Source organism: Phycodurus eques, chromosome 18 (assembly GCF_024500275.1).
Source record: "Phycodurus eques isolate BA_2022a chromosome 18, UOR_Pequ_1.1, whole genome shotgun sequence".
NCBI classification, from domain to species: domain Eukaryota; kingdom Metazoa; phylum Chordata; class Actinopteri; order Syngnathiformes; family Syngnathidae; genus Phycodurus; species Phycodurus eques.
In genome coordinates, this window is record NC_084542.1 from 12052109 (window position 1) to 12071093 (window position 18985).

The 18985-nt window shown below is 40.5% G+C and overlaps 1 protein-coding gene across 1 annotated transcript; it reads right to left on the bottom strand.

Moving 5' to 3' along the window:
* Window positions 1-476: 476 nt before the first annotated feature.
* On the bottom strand, window positions 477-18058 carry lin28b (lin-28 homolog B (C. elegans)). Its single transcript, XM_061705120.1, has 4 exons — window positions 17920-18058; window positions 17305-17522; window positions 4853-5040; window positions 477-789 (listed from the first exon to the last, which is right to left on the bottom strand). The coding sequence occupies exons 1-4, from the start codon at window positions 18056-18058 to the stop codon at window positions 477-479; spliced, it is 858 nt and encodes a 285-aa protein (XP_061561104.1).
* Window positions 18059-18985: the final 927 nt, after the last annotated feature.

The window sequence follows — 18985 nt, forward strand, 5'->3', positions numbered from 1 at the left end:
TCCTAGCCAGTTATTTATCTGTTTATCTGTTCCCCAATTAAGTGTCCCTAACGATAGCTTTTAACAGTCGTACATGTGTGGATTACGAGTTGTGACTTTTACACATCCTCCCACAAAACCTTTCTTAAAATGTGTGCTTTAAAATAAAAAAAAAGGTTAATTGGGCATGATTACATTTGGAAAGAGAGCATGTGTAAAATAATAATAATAACACTGAGGTGTGTATGGAGGAAAACTAAATCAAACCATGATCCATGCGTTTTTGCCTCCTGAGCTGCACGCCACGGCGGTTACTATGTCGCCGCCACATGGCCGCAAGGCAGGCACACGCGTCTGTACCCCATCTGATCATTGCAATAGCTGCACGGTTAGATAATAAAATAAAGTCCGCGTCGAAAGTTGAAGAAACGAAGACCTCCCATTTTGTCACAGGTGTGAGGTAGATGAAGGAAGGAGGGTCGAGGACGAGAGTCTTTTTAGGATTTCTTCCACCTCTGGGTCCGGGGGGCACGGTGACTTTGGGGCTCTTCGGGGGATGAGGACGAGCCCCCTGCGGCAGACGCACCGTAGCGTTCCTCATCTTCTGGCGGGGCGAGGTAGGCCGACAACCCCGGGCCGGAGGCCGAGGTAGACGCGTGTTGGTCCTGAGGGCCTGCGGAGGGGGCCAGCGCCTTGTGGGGGCATTGGGCCACCATGTGCGTGATGCTCTGGCAGTAGTGGCATTTCTTTGGCTGGGGGGGCAGGTTACACTCCTTAGCGTGGTGGTCCAGACCGCCACAGTTATAACAACTGCAGGGGCACAGAAAGGCTTTGATGAATATACATGGAAAATGTGAAATCATGACGATAAAGATGATTCTTTGTCCTCTTTAAAGCTTCATGTGATTCCCAGCGAGGGTGCTGTAGCACCCTGGGGTACCATGAGAGATCATCTTGGGTGTCATGGGAAATTATCCAATTTCCCTTCAGTTGTCCGATTCATCGTTGTTCATCTATCCATGCCAGGGTGGCTCAGTATAATGAAAGACATAGCAATGAAATGCTTATCCATGCATTAGATGGCAAAAGCTACAATGGATCTTTGTATCCACCTGTTGCCATTCATGCAACAGAAGAAGTGATGGCTTCCTGCAAATATATCAGCTTTGTTTTCTTATTAAACGCCCAGATTTCACACTGAGTGTGAAATTTTGTGAATTGAAATGAGAACATAATTATTTCAGTATTCATGCTTTTTGTGACATTGGTGTGCTGTGAAATTCTTACGTGAAATGGGTGCCTTAGCTCAAAAAAGGTTGGGAAACTGGTTTAGATCCACTGGGGAACACATTTTTTGTTGAGTTAGGTCTGACAGCTGTTTTTAACAAATTTTTGGGCGCGGAATCCAAAACTGATCTCAGTTTTTCTCTATCAAGTCAAGTTTTGGGACAAAGTGAGGAAAAAAAGTGGAACAAAGGAAATATATACCAATGAAAATAAAACACTACGATGGAATAGTTACAAGCTTTGAAAACTAAAAAACCAGCATAAAACAAAATAGAACTTAAAACGGTATTCCCATGGTTACAAGGTTAAGAGAAAAGCCACCACAAATCCTCTTCATTCCTACTATGCTAGCTTTCTGTTTGCAGATATTGATAGTACTGACCTATTGGGAGCTGCACACATCTCTCACTGCATTGTCTCAATTGTGACTGCACAAACGAGTCGCCACGCAGCTGTAGATGAGTCCAATCGTAATCGGTTATCTGGAGGGTAAGCTCTGGAGAAAAGAAACTTGACGTGCTAGAAAAAAAACGACTGCAATTTTTTGAATCAGCGTGTCAATTATAGTTTTAATCAGCATAAAAATCTAACTCAACAGAAATTGTTTTTCAGATTGTTCCCAGAACTGAAGTTGAGAGGATGGAGCTGCAAAAAAAATATTTACCTCTCGGTGGCAGTATGACATCACCATGAGTTTTTAATGAACAAATTGTGGACTGCAGGAGGTAGTAGTAGTTGCAGCAGCAGCAGTAGTACAGAAAGAAAGTGTTCACGCTCATATCTTTTTGTATTTTGTGTTGGATATCATCTGTCCGATATGTTACAGACAGCAGCAAAAGGTACAGAAAAAAATAATTTCTCATCCATCCATCCATTTTCTATCGCACTTGTCCTCGTCAGGGCTGCGGGAGAGCTGAAGCCTACCGCAACTGACGTTGGACTGCTTGCCAGCCAATCACAGGGCACATGCAGACAAACAGCCACTCACACTCAAATTGACACCTATGGGGCATTTCAACTCTTTCATAAACCTAGCTTGCTTTTGCAATGTGGGAGGAAGTCGGCCCTGGAAAAAACCCACGCAAGCACAGTGAGAACATTAAACATCAAACTAGGCTGGCCGATATGCTGCCCATGATTTTTCGTTACAGTTCTTTTCAATTAATATAATATAGAAGGTTCACGGCTTGATTTTCAACTAAGTCTATATCTTTAAATGAAGACAACAGATGCCAATTAGGAACATAAATCAACAACAATTAATATTAAGTGCGCTTTTACAATCAATTTGTGTTGTTGTTGCAGTATACAAAGTTCAAAGATGTAGGGAAGATGTATCAATACATTTGAATCTTTAAAAATCCATCACCATAAATCATTTATCAAAAACAAGTACAAAATAAGCATGAAGGATAATCCAAAAACTCAATTTAATTTGTTCACAGTGGTTAACAATTCAATGCGACTAGCTTGTGTAGCTGTAGGTGATAATGACGAGGATTTCTTCATCAAAAGGTAAGCCAAAGCAACCTCTGATGCAATTTCAGGCATCATTAACGTTGAAGGGTGTCTCCAAGGCACAATGCAATCACAATGAAGTAGAGCACAATCAATGATTTCAATCTCCATACGGATCTCCTTGAGATTTCCTCAGTCAAGACAAATTTCTTTGTGTTTCTTTTGGGCCTTATGGAGACATGATATATACAGTAGAGATAAAAAGTCTACACACCCCTGTTCAAATGCCAGTTTTTTCTGATATAAAAAAAAATTAGATCAAGATAGATCATTTCAGATCATTAGATTAGATCAGGTGGCACGGTGGAAAACTGGTTAGAGCGTCAGCCTCACAGTTCTGAGGACCCGGGTTCAATCCCTGGTCCCGTCTGTGTGGAGTTTGCATGTTCTCCCTGTGCCTGCGTGGGTTTTCTGAATAGAGAATAACCAGAATAACCAATCACAATCAAATGAATATTAAATGGGAGTTGCCATCATTTAAAGAGCCTCTGATTAACCCCAAATACATTTCAGACGTTTCAGTAGGCATTTAATCACATATTTTGACTTCCTGACAGAAATCTGAAGGTTTTGTGCTATTTTATTCATAATTCCCGCCACCTTGTCGAAAACCCCAGCCTCAAAGCATTATGCTGCCACCAGCAGGTGTTCAAGTGTTTGGGTGGATTTTTTTGTTGTTGTTGTTTTGTTTTTTTTTTTTTAAATCAAGGTTGAAATTTTTGACAATAATATATACTGCACATCGTGATATAGGCTGTTATTGTACACCTAATTCCTACCTTGATTAATTTGCACTATGCTTTTCTTGCACTGTGGATTGGTTGGATGTACGACATTCGATTGGACCAGCGCTAGCGTTGTGCTCCCATTTCATAAAACACACCACAAGCTATTATTTAGCACAAAAGAAGGGAATCCAAATGTCCAGCTCTCAATACATTAGAATAAAGCGGAAAACCTAAAATTTTGTAACATGAAAGCAGACACACTCCAAAATTGTGTGAAAAGAGTCAGCCTGAATGTTACTCTACATCGGGATGAATAAAAAAGTGAATGGCCAGCAGAGGGCCGGTCAGAGTTACAGCCCGTAGGCAACAAAGAAGACCAGGATGAGGTCACCTAGTGTCCTCAGTGATGCCTTTCAACCACCTGAGGCACAGTCACTTGACCACTGACACTGGATCTGTTGTCCCCAAATAGGCTGAATTATTCAGCTGTGTAAAATGACCTTCACTCGCACAGTTTTCTGGTTTTCTAGAAGATATTCTGTTTTCTTCCACAGAACAGGTGTGATGCAGCTTGTTTGAGAGTCAGGGGGTCAAATCTGGACCTTAATCATTCAATTTATTTATTTATTTAAAAAAATAAAATAAAATTGTCTCCATTAGGACAAAAGGGAACCAGACCACCTCCTCAACGAGATCCATATTCAGATTAAAGTCGGTGATTGTGCTGTACTGCATTGTGACGCAAATCCTTCCCTGTGTTCTCCAACGTTAAGACTGCAAAATTGATCTTAAAGAAGGAGACGTGTCAGGGAAACATGTTCCATTCCATCACAATAACCATGGCAACAGTTGTGTACTGCAGGGGGGGGGGGGGACTTGGCACTGCGCAATAATGCATGCAACATACAATATATGCAGTATGTACTGTATATGGACACAAGTATTGGGGAACACTATCTCACAAATTTGTCATTTTGGACAATTGGATGCACTCAACTTTGTGGGAACAGTTTGGGGAAGGCCAGCGTGTGCCGCAATGAATAAATAGTTGGATGAGTTTGTATTATACAACCTCAGCATCGTCAAATAAAATTGTGACAGATTGTGAGATGGCACAAATGTTCTTCGGGACGGATTAATAAAGATTTCACACAGACACACTACAAAATCTTGTCTAAAGTCTTCCCAGAGGAGTGAAAGCTGTCACAACAGCAACGGGAAGCGACTTGCATATTCCAGTCAGGTGTCCCTATATTTATTTCCATTTAGTGACTGAATCTCACGTAAGCACACACACACACACACACGCAAACACGTGCACACACACACACTTTACTAACCGGTCTCCCTTTGGTTTGCGCTTCTGGAGTGGGACCTTCCCTTTCGGCCTCCTCTCGTTGCCAGCGCAGGGTCCCCCGCCCGGTCCGGTCACCCGCAGGGACTCGAGGCCCTTGCAGGACTTTTTGTAGGTGAACTCCACTGGCACACCCTCTTTTAAGCTTCGGAAGCCCTCCATCACTAGCTTACTCTGAGAGACAAAACACAAGAGCATTTAGTGTAAGGAGATGCATTAAAGGCTCACAAACACATGTTCAGTGGAAAAAAAGATTAATACAAATATAAAAAAATAAAAAGACCTTACGGACCCCAGAATGCAAACCCCATGTGTTTGTTCTGTTTTCATCCCAAAAGAAAGTGCTGTATCAAAATGGGTGTTGAGATAATAAGAACAAAAGAAGTATTTACAGTAGCCCGGTAAAAGTTAGATCAAGTAGTAAGACTCCAGTGTGCCCACACATCATCAATTAGGGGTTGAAGTGACTTTACAACTTCGTAATGAAAATTATAGCTTGAACTCAATTAATCGGCAATTGCGTGTTTTGGCATTGAGAATGTTTCCTTTTTGCACCGTTGTTACGATTTATGCCTTAGTGAAGGACTCGACACAACACAATACTGCATACTGTACCAAAATCTGTTAAAAATGTTCGAGAGAAGATACATGTGTGTATACGACGAGCGCTCAAGTACACAACAGCGGCTATTCCTAGAACTGCCGGTCTCTGTCGATTGTGCCAGTAAACAACAGCGGCCAAATCTGGAACTAACGTACTTTTCTCTCTATGTGCGGGCATTTTGAGTATACCAATTTCTATATACCATTTCTGCGGATTTTGTCTGTTAAATTTGACTAATAGCAGGGGTTAACTTATTTTTAAACTTGTATGAATGTTAAATATTCTTCTCAAGGTTTCTTCCTTTTTCCCAAAATGGGTTTTCTGGGAGTTTTCCTTGCCCGGATGAGCGTCAAGACTAGGGGATGTTGTCTCTATGAACGGTGGGCGGTGGCACTTTGAGCCTCATTTTTAAAAAAAAACGGTAAGCCGTGGTGCAACACAGGCTTCCAAACACCACAATTGATCATTTAAGCACGCTCTCCTTAAAGCCCTTTAGAGCAGTGATGCTCAACCGTGGCCCACTAGTGTGCCCTCAGGGACCATCAGGGCGTTCCGCTGGAAATCCAACCTCCCCAATTTCATTTTATTTGTTCAAAAATTATATTTACAAATGACAAATATATCTTTGTTCATCTATCTATGCCCATGGCTGATGGTGAAAACCAGGATAATGAAACGCTCTTGGATGAGATGGCGCAAGGTACAATAAAGGACCCACTTGTTGTCATTCATACAGAAGAGTAAGTCATGGCTTCCTGTGAGTATATTAGCTTTTTTGTTTGATTTAACAGGTCCAGATTTGTCACTGCGAAAAAACAATTGTGAGTCAATTAATACTAGGTCGTTACTTCAGTGTTTATACCTTTTTGGTACATTTTTGTTTGGTAGTGGGCCAGGTGATTTTTTGTTTTGTTTTTGTTTTTGTTTTTTATGTATACCTTGAGTGCCTTAACAAAGGTTGGGAAACAGCTTTAGAGTTCAGTTACTGTAGATCATTTTGTTTTCACACCATTCATGTGAACAGTCCAGGGTTTAATCTGCCTTTCGCCTAAGGCAGCTGGGATAGGCCCCAGCTACCAGCTCAACATGATTAAAAATGGATGGATGGATAAATCAAAATCCTGGAAAAATATTTTCCAAGTAACCCCCAAAATGTGTCTTTATTTTGACCATTTACAGTCTGTTAGTTTTAGTCTAAAATACTACTTAAAATAAAGAAGAGGCTCCTTGATCATATAAAGCTTTGCAACAACTGCCATGCGAGTCTGTCCACACAGGCACTTATCTCACATGAGCTTTCAGTATTATGTTTATCTGCTTTTTGCAGAGAGACTGCTTCCTATTCCTTCCCCCTGGGAGGAGGAGGAGGATGTTGCAGCCATTTAATAATGTTCTTCCGTGTGTTATATGCGCCATCCATTCTATCTGCATGATCACCACTGATTGATTTAGTTGCCGTTGAACCACTGACTGAACAGTGATTTGGGTCTTCCTGATGGCACACAACAGGCGGCTGATAAAGGGGCCCTGCATCTGTGACCTTGGCGAGCCGCGGCGGATCTCGGCATGCCGTAGGTAAACACGCGCCCATGCCGTCACGCAGGACAGCAGATAACACGCGACGCCTCTCTGCGGGCGCCTGGTGCGAGCACACAAGTGCATGTGTGCGTGTGTGCGTGCGTGTGTAGGAGACACACTAAGGAAGCAGGTGATGTCAAATGTAAAGAGAGAAAATATGCTCAGCAGTGTTCCTCCACTATGGCCGTTACCATGACGACAGGACACTACACATGAAACGAAGGGTCCTCGATAGATGCTCTTTGTTCATGTAAATTTACCTCGAAGGGGTACAAAAATTCATTAATTTACTGTCACTTTAGTGTCACAAAATGAAAGCAAGAGAAGAACACTGACCAGCATTTCAGATTTTTTTGTCTGCTGTAGTTGTCAATCAGGTTGACAGATACCCAAACATAAAATAATAATAATTTTAACACAAGATGTCTTAAAGGTAATGGACTTCATGGAATTTATGAATTTTGTGCATTAAAATCACAACTTCAAATTTAAAGCCGAATTTACAATAATTTCAACACAAAACATTGTTTAAAATATAATAATGGATATTCCATTTTTCATATTTTTTCATGATTTTTCATTTTACAATACAGATATAAAATGAGATGAGAATGGAAATATACAGTTGCAAGATAGAATTTGACAGCTTATTCAAATCCATATCCACAAGAACATAAAAGGATGGAGATACCAAAAGGCTCATTATAAAATCGGTGCATGTGTGGAAAAGGGTCTAGGCAATTCTTACAGCAAATCATGTGAAAGAGTGAGTGAAAATAACCTTTTGGCTTATTTTTTTCTCCTCAAGTACAAATCACCACTGTACAATGACACATTAAGTTGAGGTAAATCCATTTCATCGCTGTTTAAATTGCTGTGATTCTTCCACCCGTCAGCCAGTCGATTACTCGTCTATTTCGACTATTCACATATTGGATTTGGCCTTCAGGGAAGGGCTAAAGACGCACGAGTGGAAACGAGTGAGCGTTAAAGAGTGTGCACAACAAATGCGGAGGTGAAAAACCAAAGGAATCTTGTGACCTCCGGTCACCGTTAAAGATCAACGTTTATCTGGGGGACTGACGCTGTAATTGGGAAGTGACCAAACTACACAGGAAGTTCAACCTTCTCTGACCGCTGACAGGTGATTGCTACAAACGCACGAGTCCTCCATGAAGCATGGCTCGTCTTCTGACGAAATGGTGAGTAATCATCGCTGCTCGTCTCTCCAGGTCAAAGTTGAGTGGTTTGCCGCCCCCACCCAACACCACCACCACCGCCCATAAAACAACAACCCCCATTCCCATTCCCGCCCCCACAGCAACCACAAGCTACTTCCACAATGCACTACTGAGGAAGCCACACAACTCCTTTTGTTCAACAGCAACGCACACTTGCAGCGCCATATGGGAAGCAGAGTATTTCTTCTTCCTGTCTGTGTTGCGCTTGTATCTCACAAAGCCTGAAATGATGTAACCAGAATGGTACCCGAGGCCCATAATGATACGGATCACCCAAAGCTATATATTCATAGACCTCCTACATGTCTGAATTTTGTCATTAAAATAAATGCATTTTTGTGAGAATTTACAGAAAATAGGAGAGCAGGGGGAAGTTGACAGGAAAATAAATCCTGGATCTACACTATATTTGTGACAGCTTTGAAGGAGAGTTAGGATTAATTATTCAATATTTTATTATTTTTTGTTGTTGTTGGTTGGATGTTTAAAAAAACGTGTGCAAAATTTAGAGCAAGGTCGATACTAAACTTTGAAAAACGATTTATTATTCAAATCCTCCTGACGAATCACACTATAACGTGGAGCTTAACACATTAAAACATGAAATCATGTTACAACGTAATACTGAACTTTCTTTTTTATTTTTTGGAGTGGCAGCAAAACGGTTGCTCAATACAGTGGAATGTCACATTTTAATTCGTCAAAAGGACAGCAGTTCTGCTTTTTATTTTTTATTATGAGGTGGTTAACGTCTTCTTACTTAAATGTTACTTAAATGTTACTTTATGACTACACACACACATATATATATATATATATATATATATATATATATATATATATATATATATAGTTTTTCAATCTAATGGATTGTTCTTGGAATACGCAAAAGTATTCATCCTAAAAAATTATCTCCCTGGTAGACGTAATAGAACACACTCCTGTTGTCGTATATGTGTTGTGCCTATTTGATTGGCCATGTGTTGTACATGACCTGGCGGGTGTCCTGACCTGCTCTGGAAGTTTACGCACAGAGGTCACGAAAGGGCACGGAGCGAGAGAAAGAGGGGACGGAGGAGTGGCCTGCAGCAGTAGAGGAGGACTGAATGAGGCAATGTGGAGGAGGGCGCTCATGGAACGCCTCCAGTGCATTATGTTCAGCTCCGGTGGAGGAGCAACTTCTGATCAGTAGTAATGATGGTGGAAGGGGGTGCGCGGGGGTGGGGGGGTTTAGCCTGAGGAACAAAACCCCCATTCGATCAGGAGGTCAGCGGTAGAAGCCTCTAAGCCCAACCCCCGTACCCAAGACCACACCAACAGCTTCTTGGAAAGGAAAGCAATACAGCCGACAACTTGCAGTACATTCTGCTTTTCTCAAATAAATGCAAAGCTGTGCGTTTTGACCTGTATCTGTGTGTGCGTATGTGTGTGGGAAGGAGTGTGCAGCGATCGATACAGGCTCCGACATGCTGGCTAGAAATAGCCCTCCTTTTCACTAGCCGGGCCCTCGTCATCACCAGAGCCGACAATCAATACAGGAAGCGGTAAGGTGAGGGGATGATGGGGAAGCGGAGATGACCGCCATTACCCCCACCGCCGCCGCTCCTCTCCTCTCCTTCCATGGCGACCACCGGGCATGGCATAGCTAATTATGGGATGCGTTGAGTCAGAGTACAGTACAGCTGAAATGCCTTGCTTGCAGCATTGAGAGCGTGACATTTAGCAGCTTTTCACACTAGCGGATGAACAAAGCAAAGATGAGAAAGGGGTAACAGACACACGCGCTTGCACGTACATTTAAAAACCACCAACAAAGCTGCCCCTAAGAGGCCTCGGCATATTGTCATTAGTGTCCATGACCCTTGAACCCAGGCCAACCCGCCCCCACCCCACCCATCCAACACTTACAATCCTTCATGTTCCACTACCTCAAATTAACAACACCCAGCACCTGCCATTAAGGCTGCATTGTAGGGTTGCACCGGTATACCAGTACAAGAATAGTACCACAATACCACGCTGTCAAAAAATGAAAAACTATGTGTTTTCAGTACCCGTACTTCTGCACAGTTCGGCAGACAGCAACCGGTTCTCCAAAAAGAGGCAAAGTGTGCTTGCTTCAATTTGTTTATTGATCACGCCTATAAAATATGGAGAGGCTTTGCATGTGGAAAGAAAGAAAGCCGGAGGAGCGCTCTGTGGTAAACTGTAGTCGTTACACTAGTCTATATACACAACAACAGTAGGGCGAGCGCAGAGGGACAACTGAACAGCTATGGAAGACAAAAGGCAAATCCACAACACGCTACAAATCCCAGTTCAAGTTTACTGTAAACCTAACACATACTGTAAAACAAAGAGAACTAAACATTGCAAAGTATACTTAAACACAAAATGTTACACATTGCAAAGTATACTTAAACACAAAATGTTAAACCAAACCATGTAATTTCAAACGAAAGTCTGCTAGCTTCATGCTAACATAATACGAAACCACCAGAGGGGCTAATGGAAATTAGCATCAATGTCATAGTCATTATAAACCTTCAAAAAACTGCTACTTCGACACAAACAGAGCAGCCCGGACAGGATGCTTTAAGTTAAGTTGATAAAATTAAAGCAAAGATCATTTTAAAATTTCAGTAGCCCCCGTTATTTTTTACAAAATGAAAACTAAGGTTAAGAATGTGCTAATTGAGTGTATAGGCATGCTAATTCAGTCTTTAAACAGCATATAGACTATACTACAGTAGAACAGGGAATGCAAATAATAAATGATATAATAATGTAGTAATTTCAATTTACTGTATATCCTTCATTTCCCAATATTATTTTGATTTAATAAAAATACTAAGAATTTAAAGTTCCTTGTTTTGTCATCAATAATTGTGCTGCTTTTACTGATGAGCTTGAGGTTTTTGCTGTAGTATCATTACAGGATCCGTATCAAGGTACTTTATGCTGGTATAGTATCAAAGTCAGAATTTGGGCATCAATATTACTGGATAGGCCAATATTTAATGTGCAGGAACCTGCAGAATGACTGCTAACAGAACCCCCCAGGCTTCTAGAAGAAAATTGACTCTCATCACAACCACACATGATGCATTATTCATGATGAAGGGCTGATAATCAATACTCATTAAAAAATGAATAACTGCTGTTTTCTTTTTACACTGGATGTTTTTAATAGAGATTACACCAATTGTTTTCAAATTATATTACGCACATCAAAAGAAACGGGACCATGGTTCAGAGTAAACGAGTTGTCAATATATGTTGTTGTTTTCTCATCAAATGATTAATACTAGTATCTACATAGTACTATGTAGATATAGAGAATTTAGCCATTTAGCTCAGCATCTAATTCACTATAAAATTATAATAATAATAATAAATACAAGTATTTTTATCTTTTTGTAGCTCTTTTATTTATTTGACAATGTAAGGTGGCCTTCATATTTTTGTAATCATCTTCAGGAATATTTAGTTTGCTCTTGTTGATCTTTTAGAGAAAACTCAAATATCATTCTCATCATCCATATATTTGGAATACAAAATGTAGTAATACAGTATGCCTTTCCATTTATAAAGCACTCACTGAAATATTTATAATAATGATTAAAATGTTTTTGTATTTCTGTGTTTATATTTTATTTCTTCAGGTGAAAAAAAAACATGCCTTATAATGAGTTCTCAAGCTAAGTCCTTGACTTGTGAGGATTTGTCAGATGAAGAAATATAACAGCATATAATAGACAGTATATTGTTATTGCCAAGGTAATGGCAGGATGGCTTGCACTTTCTGTTAAATAAGAACGCACGTACATATTTAGTACGAAATCACACAAAACGCTTAAACTTTTTCAGCACCACGAGCATCAGTACACCTTCGTGAACTCCATGCACATGCAGACGCCCACAAATAAACACAAACATAACGTACTCTTTAAACACTCAAAACTCTATATTTTCATGACATCCAGCAAAAAAGGTATCAATTTTCTACAAATCACACTGCTTGACTTTTCGTACAAAATCCGACTAAATTATCATCAGGTTAAAAAATATTCCTGTATTGTTCTTCTTCCACTGATTCCCAATTACCTCGGCTCTATGCGGCCAGCTCCTGAAAAGGAAGTCACGTGACCACCTCTTTCTTCTTCTTCGGCCATTTTTCCCGGTACGCCGAAGAGAAGAGGGACAGCGGAGAGACAAAGCCTGACACTGGCTATCTGGAGGCAGAAAGGGGGCGGGGCCTGCATGCCAAACGGTGACATGGACCAGAGGTTAATCTCACTAGGGGCCCACTTTAACCTCACCGCACAAAACACACTCTCCGGTTCTTTCGGCGGCGCGCGTGTGTCCCTGAGACAGCTTACAATGGTTCCCATGCATCATGGTTAGAAGCGCGCACACACACACGCACACAAATGGGCGCTGTAAATTGAACACACACTCTGGAGGTTTCAGGAGAAGCGGCTCGCACACTGTTCAACATTTCAAACTGATTACTGACTGTTTTCTTCCTCATCTTCCTCACACTACCCTCCTTTCTGCCTCAGCAACACGACAATCACTAATCATCATCACATTGCAGCTGCTTCAAATGTCTGAAAATATGCTGCTATTTGCATGACGTGGGTTCTAATTGATATATACAACATGTGAATTTATGGGATGGTCAAAAGGGCGCATTATCAGGGCGCTGAATTTCGATTGGATCTTGTTAGATGGATTTGGAGATGAACCTGATAAAGTGGCCAGCAAGTGTGTCGGGGTGATTTTTATCGCCAAAAATGTTACAGGCTAAATCTTTTTTTTTTTTGTCGTTTGTCTGCTTTCAAGGTTACCCAGTCAATTATGCAATTTTTGAGACTTTATGAAGGGGGGGGGGGGCATGGCCCAATGAGGAATCCATTGAATTTCGGTGTACAAATCAGAAGAGAGGTTTTGTGTGTTTTGTAAAGACAATTTGTACCTTCAATCTTTCAAATAAAATGAAAGGGAGAAAACAAGAATACAAATGAAAATACAAATAATAACGAAAATAAAAATAAAATGAAGAAAAATGTAATATAAAAATTAAGATTAAAATAATATCACCAAAAAATGAATAATAAAATGAAGAAAATACAAATAAAATGAAGAAAAACGTTTAAAAAAACCTTAATTCCGATTGAAACAACACCCATTCATTTGGTAGGAGTCTACACTCAACTGAGAGCTAGTCTAGTTTAGGAAATTAACACCTCTGACGATGCCAATCAAAACTCAGCATGAATACCTTTTAAAAGAAAGGATACATCTCTGGTGTTGGATCTCATTAGAGGGGTGTGGGCAATCTGCTGCCCATGGGACAGAGAGGGCAAATGAGAGCATTTGATAAGGTCCGTGGTGCAATTTTAAAAAACAAATAAAACCTCAAAGGAAGGACCAAAAATTGTAACCCACAAATGTTCACAATATAGAACAATTATCAGTTATTTGATTATTGCATCATATTTTCCCATAACTTTAAAATTAACCTTGGAGGACTAAAAAAGATGGCCCCTGATAAGAAAAACAATTAATTATGCAAGTGTACCTAATGAAGAGGCCGAGAAGTGTTTGTGGTGTATATTATTTCTTATCAATGTGTATTTACAGTACTAAAGTTAAAACCAAAGCAAATCCTTGTTTTTGTACTGATTTGGTTACATTTATTAAATCTACACCTTTTGCCACTAGTGCCACACGAATTACAAAAAAATAATAATAATAATACATTTTAATTTTGTAAATTGTTGCAGTGACTGCAAACACGTATACATCGCAAGTGTAGGACTGGTATAAAAATAGAATGGAAACGGAAACAAACTTTTTTTCCAAGGCAAGCAAATCAGGCATATCGGATATATTAATGCTACATGCTCCTGTCACTGGACCTACTTTCTATTTTTGGAGACACGGTCCATTAGGAGGGGCCACGGCATGAAAGTGATGCAGTGTTGGAGGGAGTGGTGCATGAACATGAATGCATGTGGTGGTCCAGGCTGTATATACTTTAATGCATTAATCACGATTATTTAATTACAAATTCATTAATTTTTTTAAATTACACATTTTAATCGTGTTTGTGCCCCAAACAATGTGGAACCTTTGTCTGTGCACGATTTCGTGGTACACCGATTATACTGACGCACCCATCCGGGCGTGAAAGAAGAATTGGATGAAAACAGCGTTTCTAGGACTTATGGGAGCCAAATTTCATTACAAAAATGGGAAAAAAAACTCCCTCATGGAAGCCCTGATAAGCGTGGTTTTGTGCAAATTGTGAAAATATGAGTTTTCATACCACCGACGAGTGATCCAACTTTTCAACTGCCACGCAGAAACCATTTAAAGGCAATACTGCTCTAGAAATAAATAAATAAATAAATAAAATGTCCTAAACTGACTTTAGGTCTGTTCACGTTTCGCCAGGGATATTTTCTATTAGTTTTTCTACTGTTTTGTATTGAAATGCAATTAAATGCCTTCTTTCAGCGTTAACAATATTCCTGTCTATTTGAATTATTTGATTGAGTCATCCACGACAATCCATTTCAATTGAACCATGTTGCTTTTAAGGACAAATTTTGTTATACGATCAAAATGTTATTAATCGAGAAAGCCTAAAAGCCTGTAATTAATTTGATATTTTCTTTCTTTTTTTTTTAATCGAGTCCCACCCCTAATATATATATAAATATATAGATTTGGATTTAGTGTTGTATGACTAACACTGATTTGACTATCAGTGTTGTGGGATGATGATGTTTCAACACGACTGCAAACATCACGTCCATAAAACACATACAAAAAGTCAAGCAAATTAAAACTAAATGGTGAAACTGCCTCTCAGCATCTTTTTGCCTTCCTTTTCCAATTCCCACTTTAAGCACAAGGCCATAAAAGGGGCAATTTAACAGAGGAAATAGGATGTAGTAAGATTGGCTGCAAAATACGTCGAGTAAATGAGCAGTGGGAAGAACTCCACGTGTGCACGCCAACGCAAACGTGCACGCCGTCGTTGTAGAAGCTGAATGGATGGCAACCGATAATGTTCATACACCTTTCAAAATGGTCAAGCACTTTCAGAGTTAAAGATCGAGCTTTTACAGCATCTCGCTAAACGGGCCACACTGAAAGAGAAAGAGTACATGCAAAATACTAGGAGAATAAAGTCGTATTATAATGAGGAAAATAGTTGTAATGATATGAGATTAACGTTGTAACGCGGTAACAATAAAATATGAATATTTGGGGGGGGCGGGATTAATAGGAAGTCACACAATCACAATATTAGGATAAAGAAGTCGCAAAAAGGGGAATTAAGTCATCATATTAAAAAAAGAAGTCATAATGTTACCACTTTCAAATCTCACAAAACTAATAATATTCCAAGAATAAATGAATATATTAAGTAAGTAAATGTCAATATTATACCTGAGTCACATTTAACTGCTTACTGATGATTTTGATCTGCCAAAACAATCAGCATCAAGGATACATTTAAGGCCCATTGTATTGCGACTTTATTCTTGTAATATTAGGACTACAGGTGCAACAATTATTTGACAACAAATCGATTATTAAATTAATCGACAAGAGTTTTGTTAATTGATTCATCGTTTAGAGACATTGTTTAACTTAAAATTGTCCAAATCCTGAGAATTTCAGCCTTTCAGCAGTAAATATTTTCCAATTTCTGTCGTCCTCCATGAAAGGATAACGTCCTCCATAATGTCCTGTTTCTGAATAAAGGGCTGGAAATTAAAACAGTTTTTTGTTAATCCAATTCATCAATTAATTGAGAAAAATAGACATTAATCAGTTATTTAAATAATGATTATAGCTGCAGCCCTAACTAGGACCTTATTTTCATAAAAGCAACCACATTTTTATTGCAGTATTACAACTCCATGCGCTTTCAATTTCAATGTTTTCTCTTGTAATATCATGATTTTATAGTCATAGAATTAGAATTCAATCGTTGTAAAATTACTATTTCTGTCCCAAAATATAAAGACTTTATTTTCATAAAATGACACATTTCTATTCCAACATTACAATTTCATTCGCTTACAATTACTCAAAATGTTGACTTTCAGGTATCGTAATACAAATAATAATAATAAAAAATATATATAATGTTACCAACAAATGCCAAACAATAGTTTCATACACTTTTCCAAACACTTTAAAACTCAACTTGCAAGCTTTTCCAGCGCCACAGAGTTACACTATTACCTATGGTCAAAATCATTCATTTATGTTAAAAAGCACAAATGCATGCAAAGTGATAGCACAACTATTATGGCTGATACGCATTTTTTAAGCACTTTACAGATCAATTTCCCACTTTGACAGCACCGTCAAGCTGCATTAAATGGCATCATCAATACTCTAAAAGCCCCCCCCCCCCATCCCCTCAATCAAATTAAAGGAGATGGTAATGGTTATATGCAAATAAGGGGAGAAGAAATTAAATGAAAACCAATTAGTTTAATGGACAGTCTTATCACCATATATTGTAATACATTTTTCCATCTAACAAACAAACTACTGAGTCTTGTGAAATAAAAGCACTCATATCAGCTCATAGACTATTCTTTTCCAACCTTCAAAATTCCAACATTGATATTCAAGCATTTCCAGGAATTTCAAGCACCCGTGGGAACCCTGCAGGGCCAAGTGGGAGACACTTCTCCTCCCTCTGCAGGCAGGAGGGAGGAGGAGGAAGAAGAGGAGGAGTAGGAAACTACTACAGTACACGCATGTGTACTGAAAGGAAATAAGGCGTGTTTTGTCTCCTTTTTTTTTTTTTTTTTTTTTTGTCGTTTTGTTCAGGCCTGTGGACAACGTGTGATCACCACACGCATTGCCTGAAGCAAAACATCTGAGTTGGCAATGAATTCTTATGATCTTCAGAAAGTCAGCGTATGCATTTTCAAAGCAGTCATTTGCGCTTGTGCGTGTGCTACCACCTACTTGGTGCACGAAAACATCCAAAGGGGGGTCGACGGGTGTCCCCTCGCTGCTGGTCATGGAGATAAATCCAAAGCCCATGCGGACGTTGAACCATTTGCAGAAGCCCGATCCTGACCGGACGTGGGGACGAGTCCGCTCCTCCTGCTCGGTGGACCTGGTGGGCCCTCCTGGAAACAAAAGCGCATTGAAAGTGAGTAAAAGACATTTACAATAAAACACTCACTTGTGGTGAGGAGGAGGTGGGGGGGTCGAGTGAGATTCACTGCCAGTAGTAATTCCCAAAACTAGCCTCCCATCTTCCACAAAACACATGAGACAGCACTACAAGGTTTTACCAAACAGCCCTGTGAAAAGTTACTCCCTTGTTTTCTACACGTTTTGGATCTACAGCCCAGTCATTTTGGGGCGTTCTGGGCGGTAGTGGTCCAAAAAGCAGGTGTACACATGGTGACCGTGCTTTACTAGGACCGCAAATTCACACGTTCACGTATATGCCCCCCCCCCCCCCCCCCACAAAAAAAGGGCTGTCTTGAACATTTACAACCCCGTTCGCCCACATTACTCGGTGGTTAAAAAAAAGAGAAAGAGAGAGAGAGCAAATAAGTGCGGGGGAACCTTCGGCCATGTTTCCCCGCGGAGCCTCAGCGGCCAAGTTGCGGTCGAGAAGCTTGTGGAGCGAGCGAGCGAGCGCCGCGGCGGTCACCATGAAGCCGACGTCCTCCTCATGGCCGCGGCTCAACAGTGGGGCTCGCATGGTGCGGCGGCCTGCGTGGCTCGGCCGCCGGGTGTCGGTGTCATGTCTCCCCCTCTCGCTTCCCTTCGAGCCCCCCGGCCCCCCTTTTCTTCCTGAGCAAAGCTTCACTTCGCCCCCCCCCCCCCCACCCCCGCACACACACACACACACACACACACACACACACGCGCGCGCGCGCGCGCGCACACACACGCACACAACTCTCACTCACTCACTCTCTCTCCTTTTCGCTCTCTGACAGGCCCCGCCCACTCCTCCGAGCTCCCGCGCTCTGATTGGTTGCCGACATGGCTGTGGTCGTGCTCTTCGGCGGAACACGTGACCTTGGTGGAGGGGGGTGGGGGTTGGGGAGCAACTCTCCGCCCTTTTGCCACTATGTGGAGAAATCAAACTCGCAACCTTCTTTTTTTTTTTTTTTTTTCAGGGAGACACGTGCCCAGTGGTTGATTTTAATGCCACTTGTTATGGGGGAAGTGTTTGTTTTGCTGTTGGGGCACGTGCCTGAATTTTAAATGATCCATCTGCTGGATTCAGCTGCAACAAATTTGAATGTTTTATTTGTTGTGCATCCTGCAGATGTTTCGCACGTTATAGCTTGTGTGCGTGCAGGTCTTGCATTAAACAAATGATTGAACTCTTTATGTCTTCAGTATATTTTAGAGATATACCGATTACCAGCAGGGTCGATTATCGGCCGGGTTGATATTCACCATTTTGACGCATATTGGCATTTTTTTTTTAAATCCAACTGCCAATAAGAGATCAATTTAAAACTTCGTAAACTTCAGGGAACTATTGATTTATTGATTTATTTACATTTAACCTTTAATTAACCTTATAAGAGATGCTGCTGACCCTAGGAACTCCATGCAATTTTTGTTTATGTTTGAATTTAAAATAAAGAAAAGTGAAATATTATCATTTTAT

What these genes read in the sequence shown, in the direction of transcription:
- lin28b (XM_061705120.1), bottom strand. Translation starts at nt 18,058, where the DNA reads ATGCGAGCCCCACTGTTGAGCCGCGGCCATGAGGAGGACGTCGGCTTC. An exon ending in TGGATGTTTTCGTGCACCAA is followed by an intron (nt 5,041 to 17,304) that starts GTAGGTGGTAGC and finishes TTTGTCTCTCAG; the next exon opens with AGTAAGCTAGTGATGGAGGG. An exon ending in CGCAAACCAAAGGGAGACCG is followed by an intron (nt 790 to 4,852) that starts GTTAGTAAAGTG and finishes GTGCCCCTGCAG; the next exon opens with TTGTTATAACTGTGGCGGTC.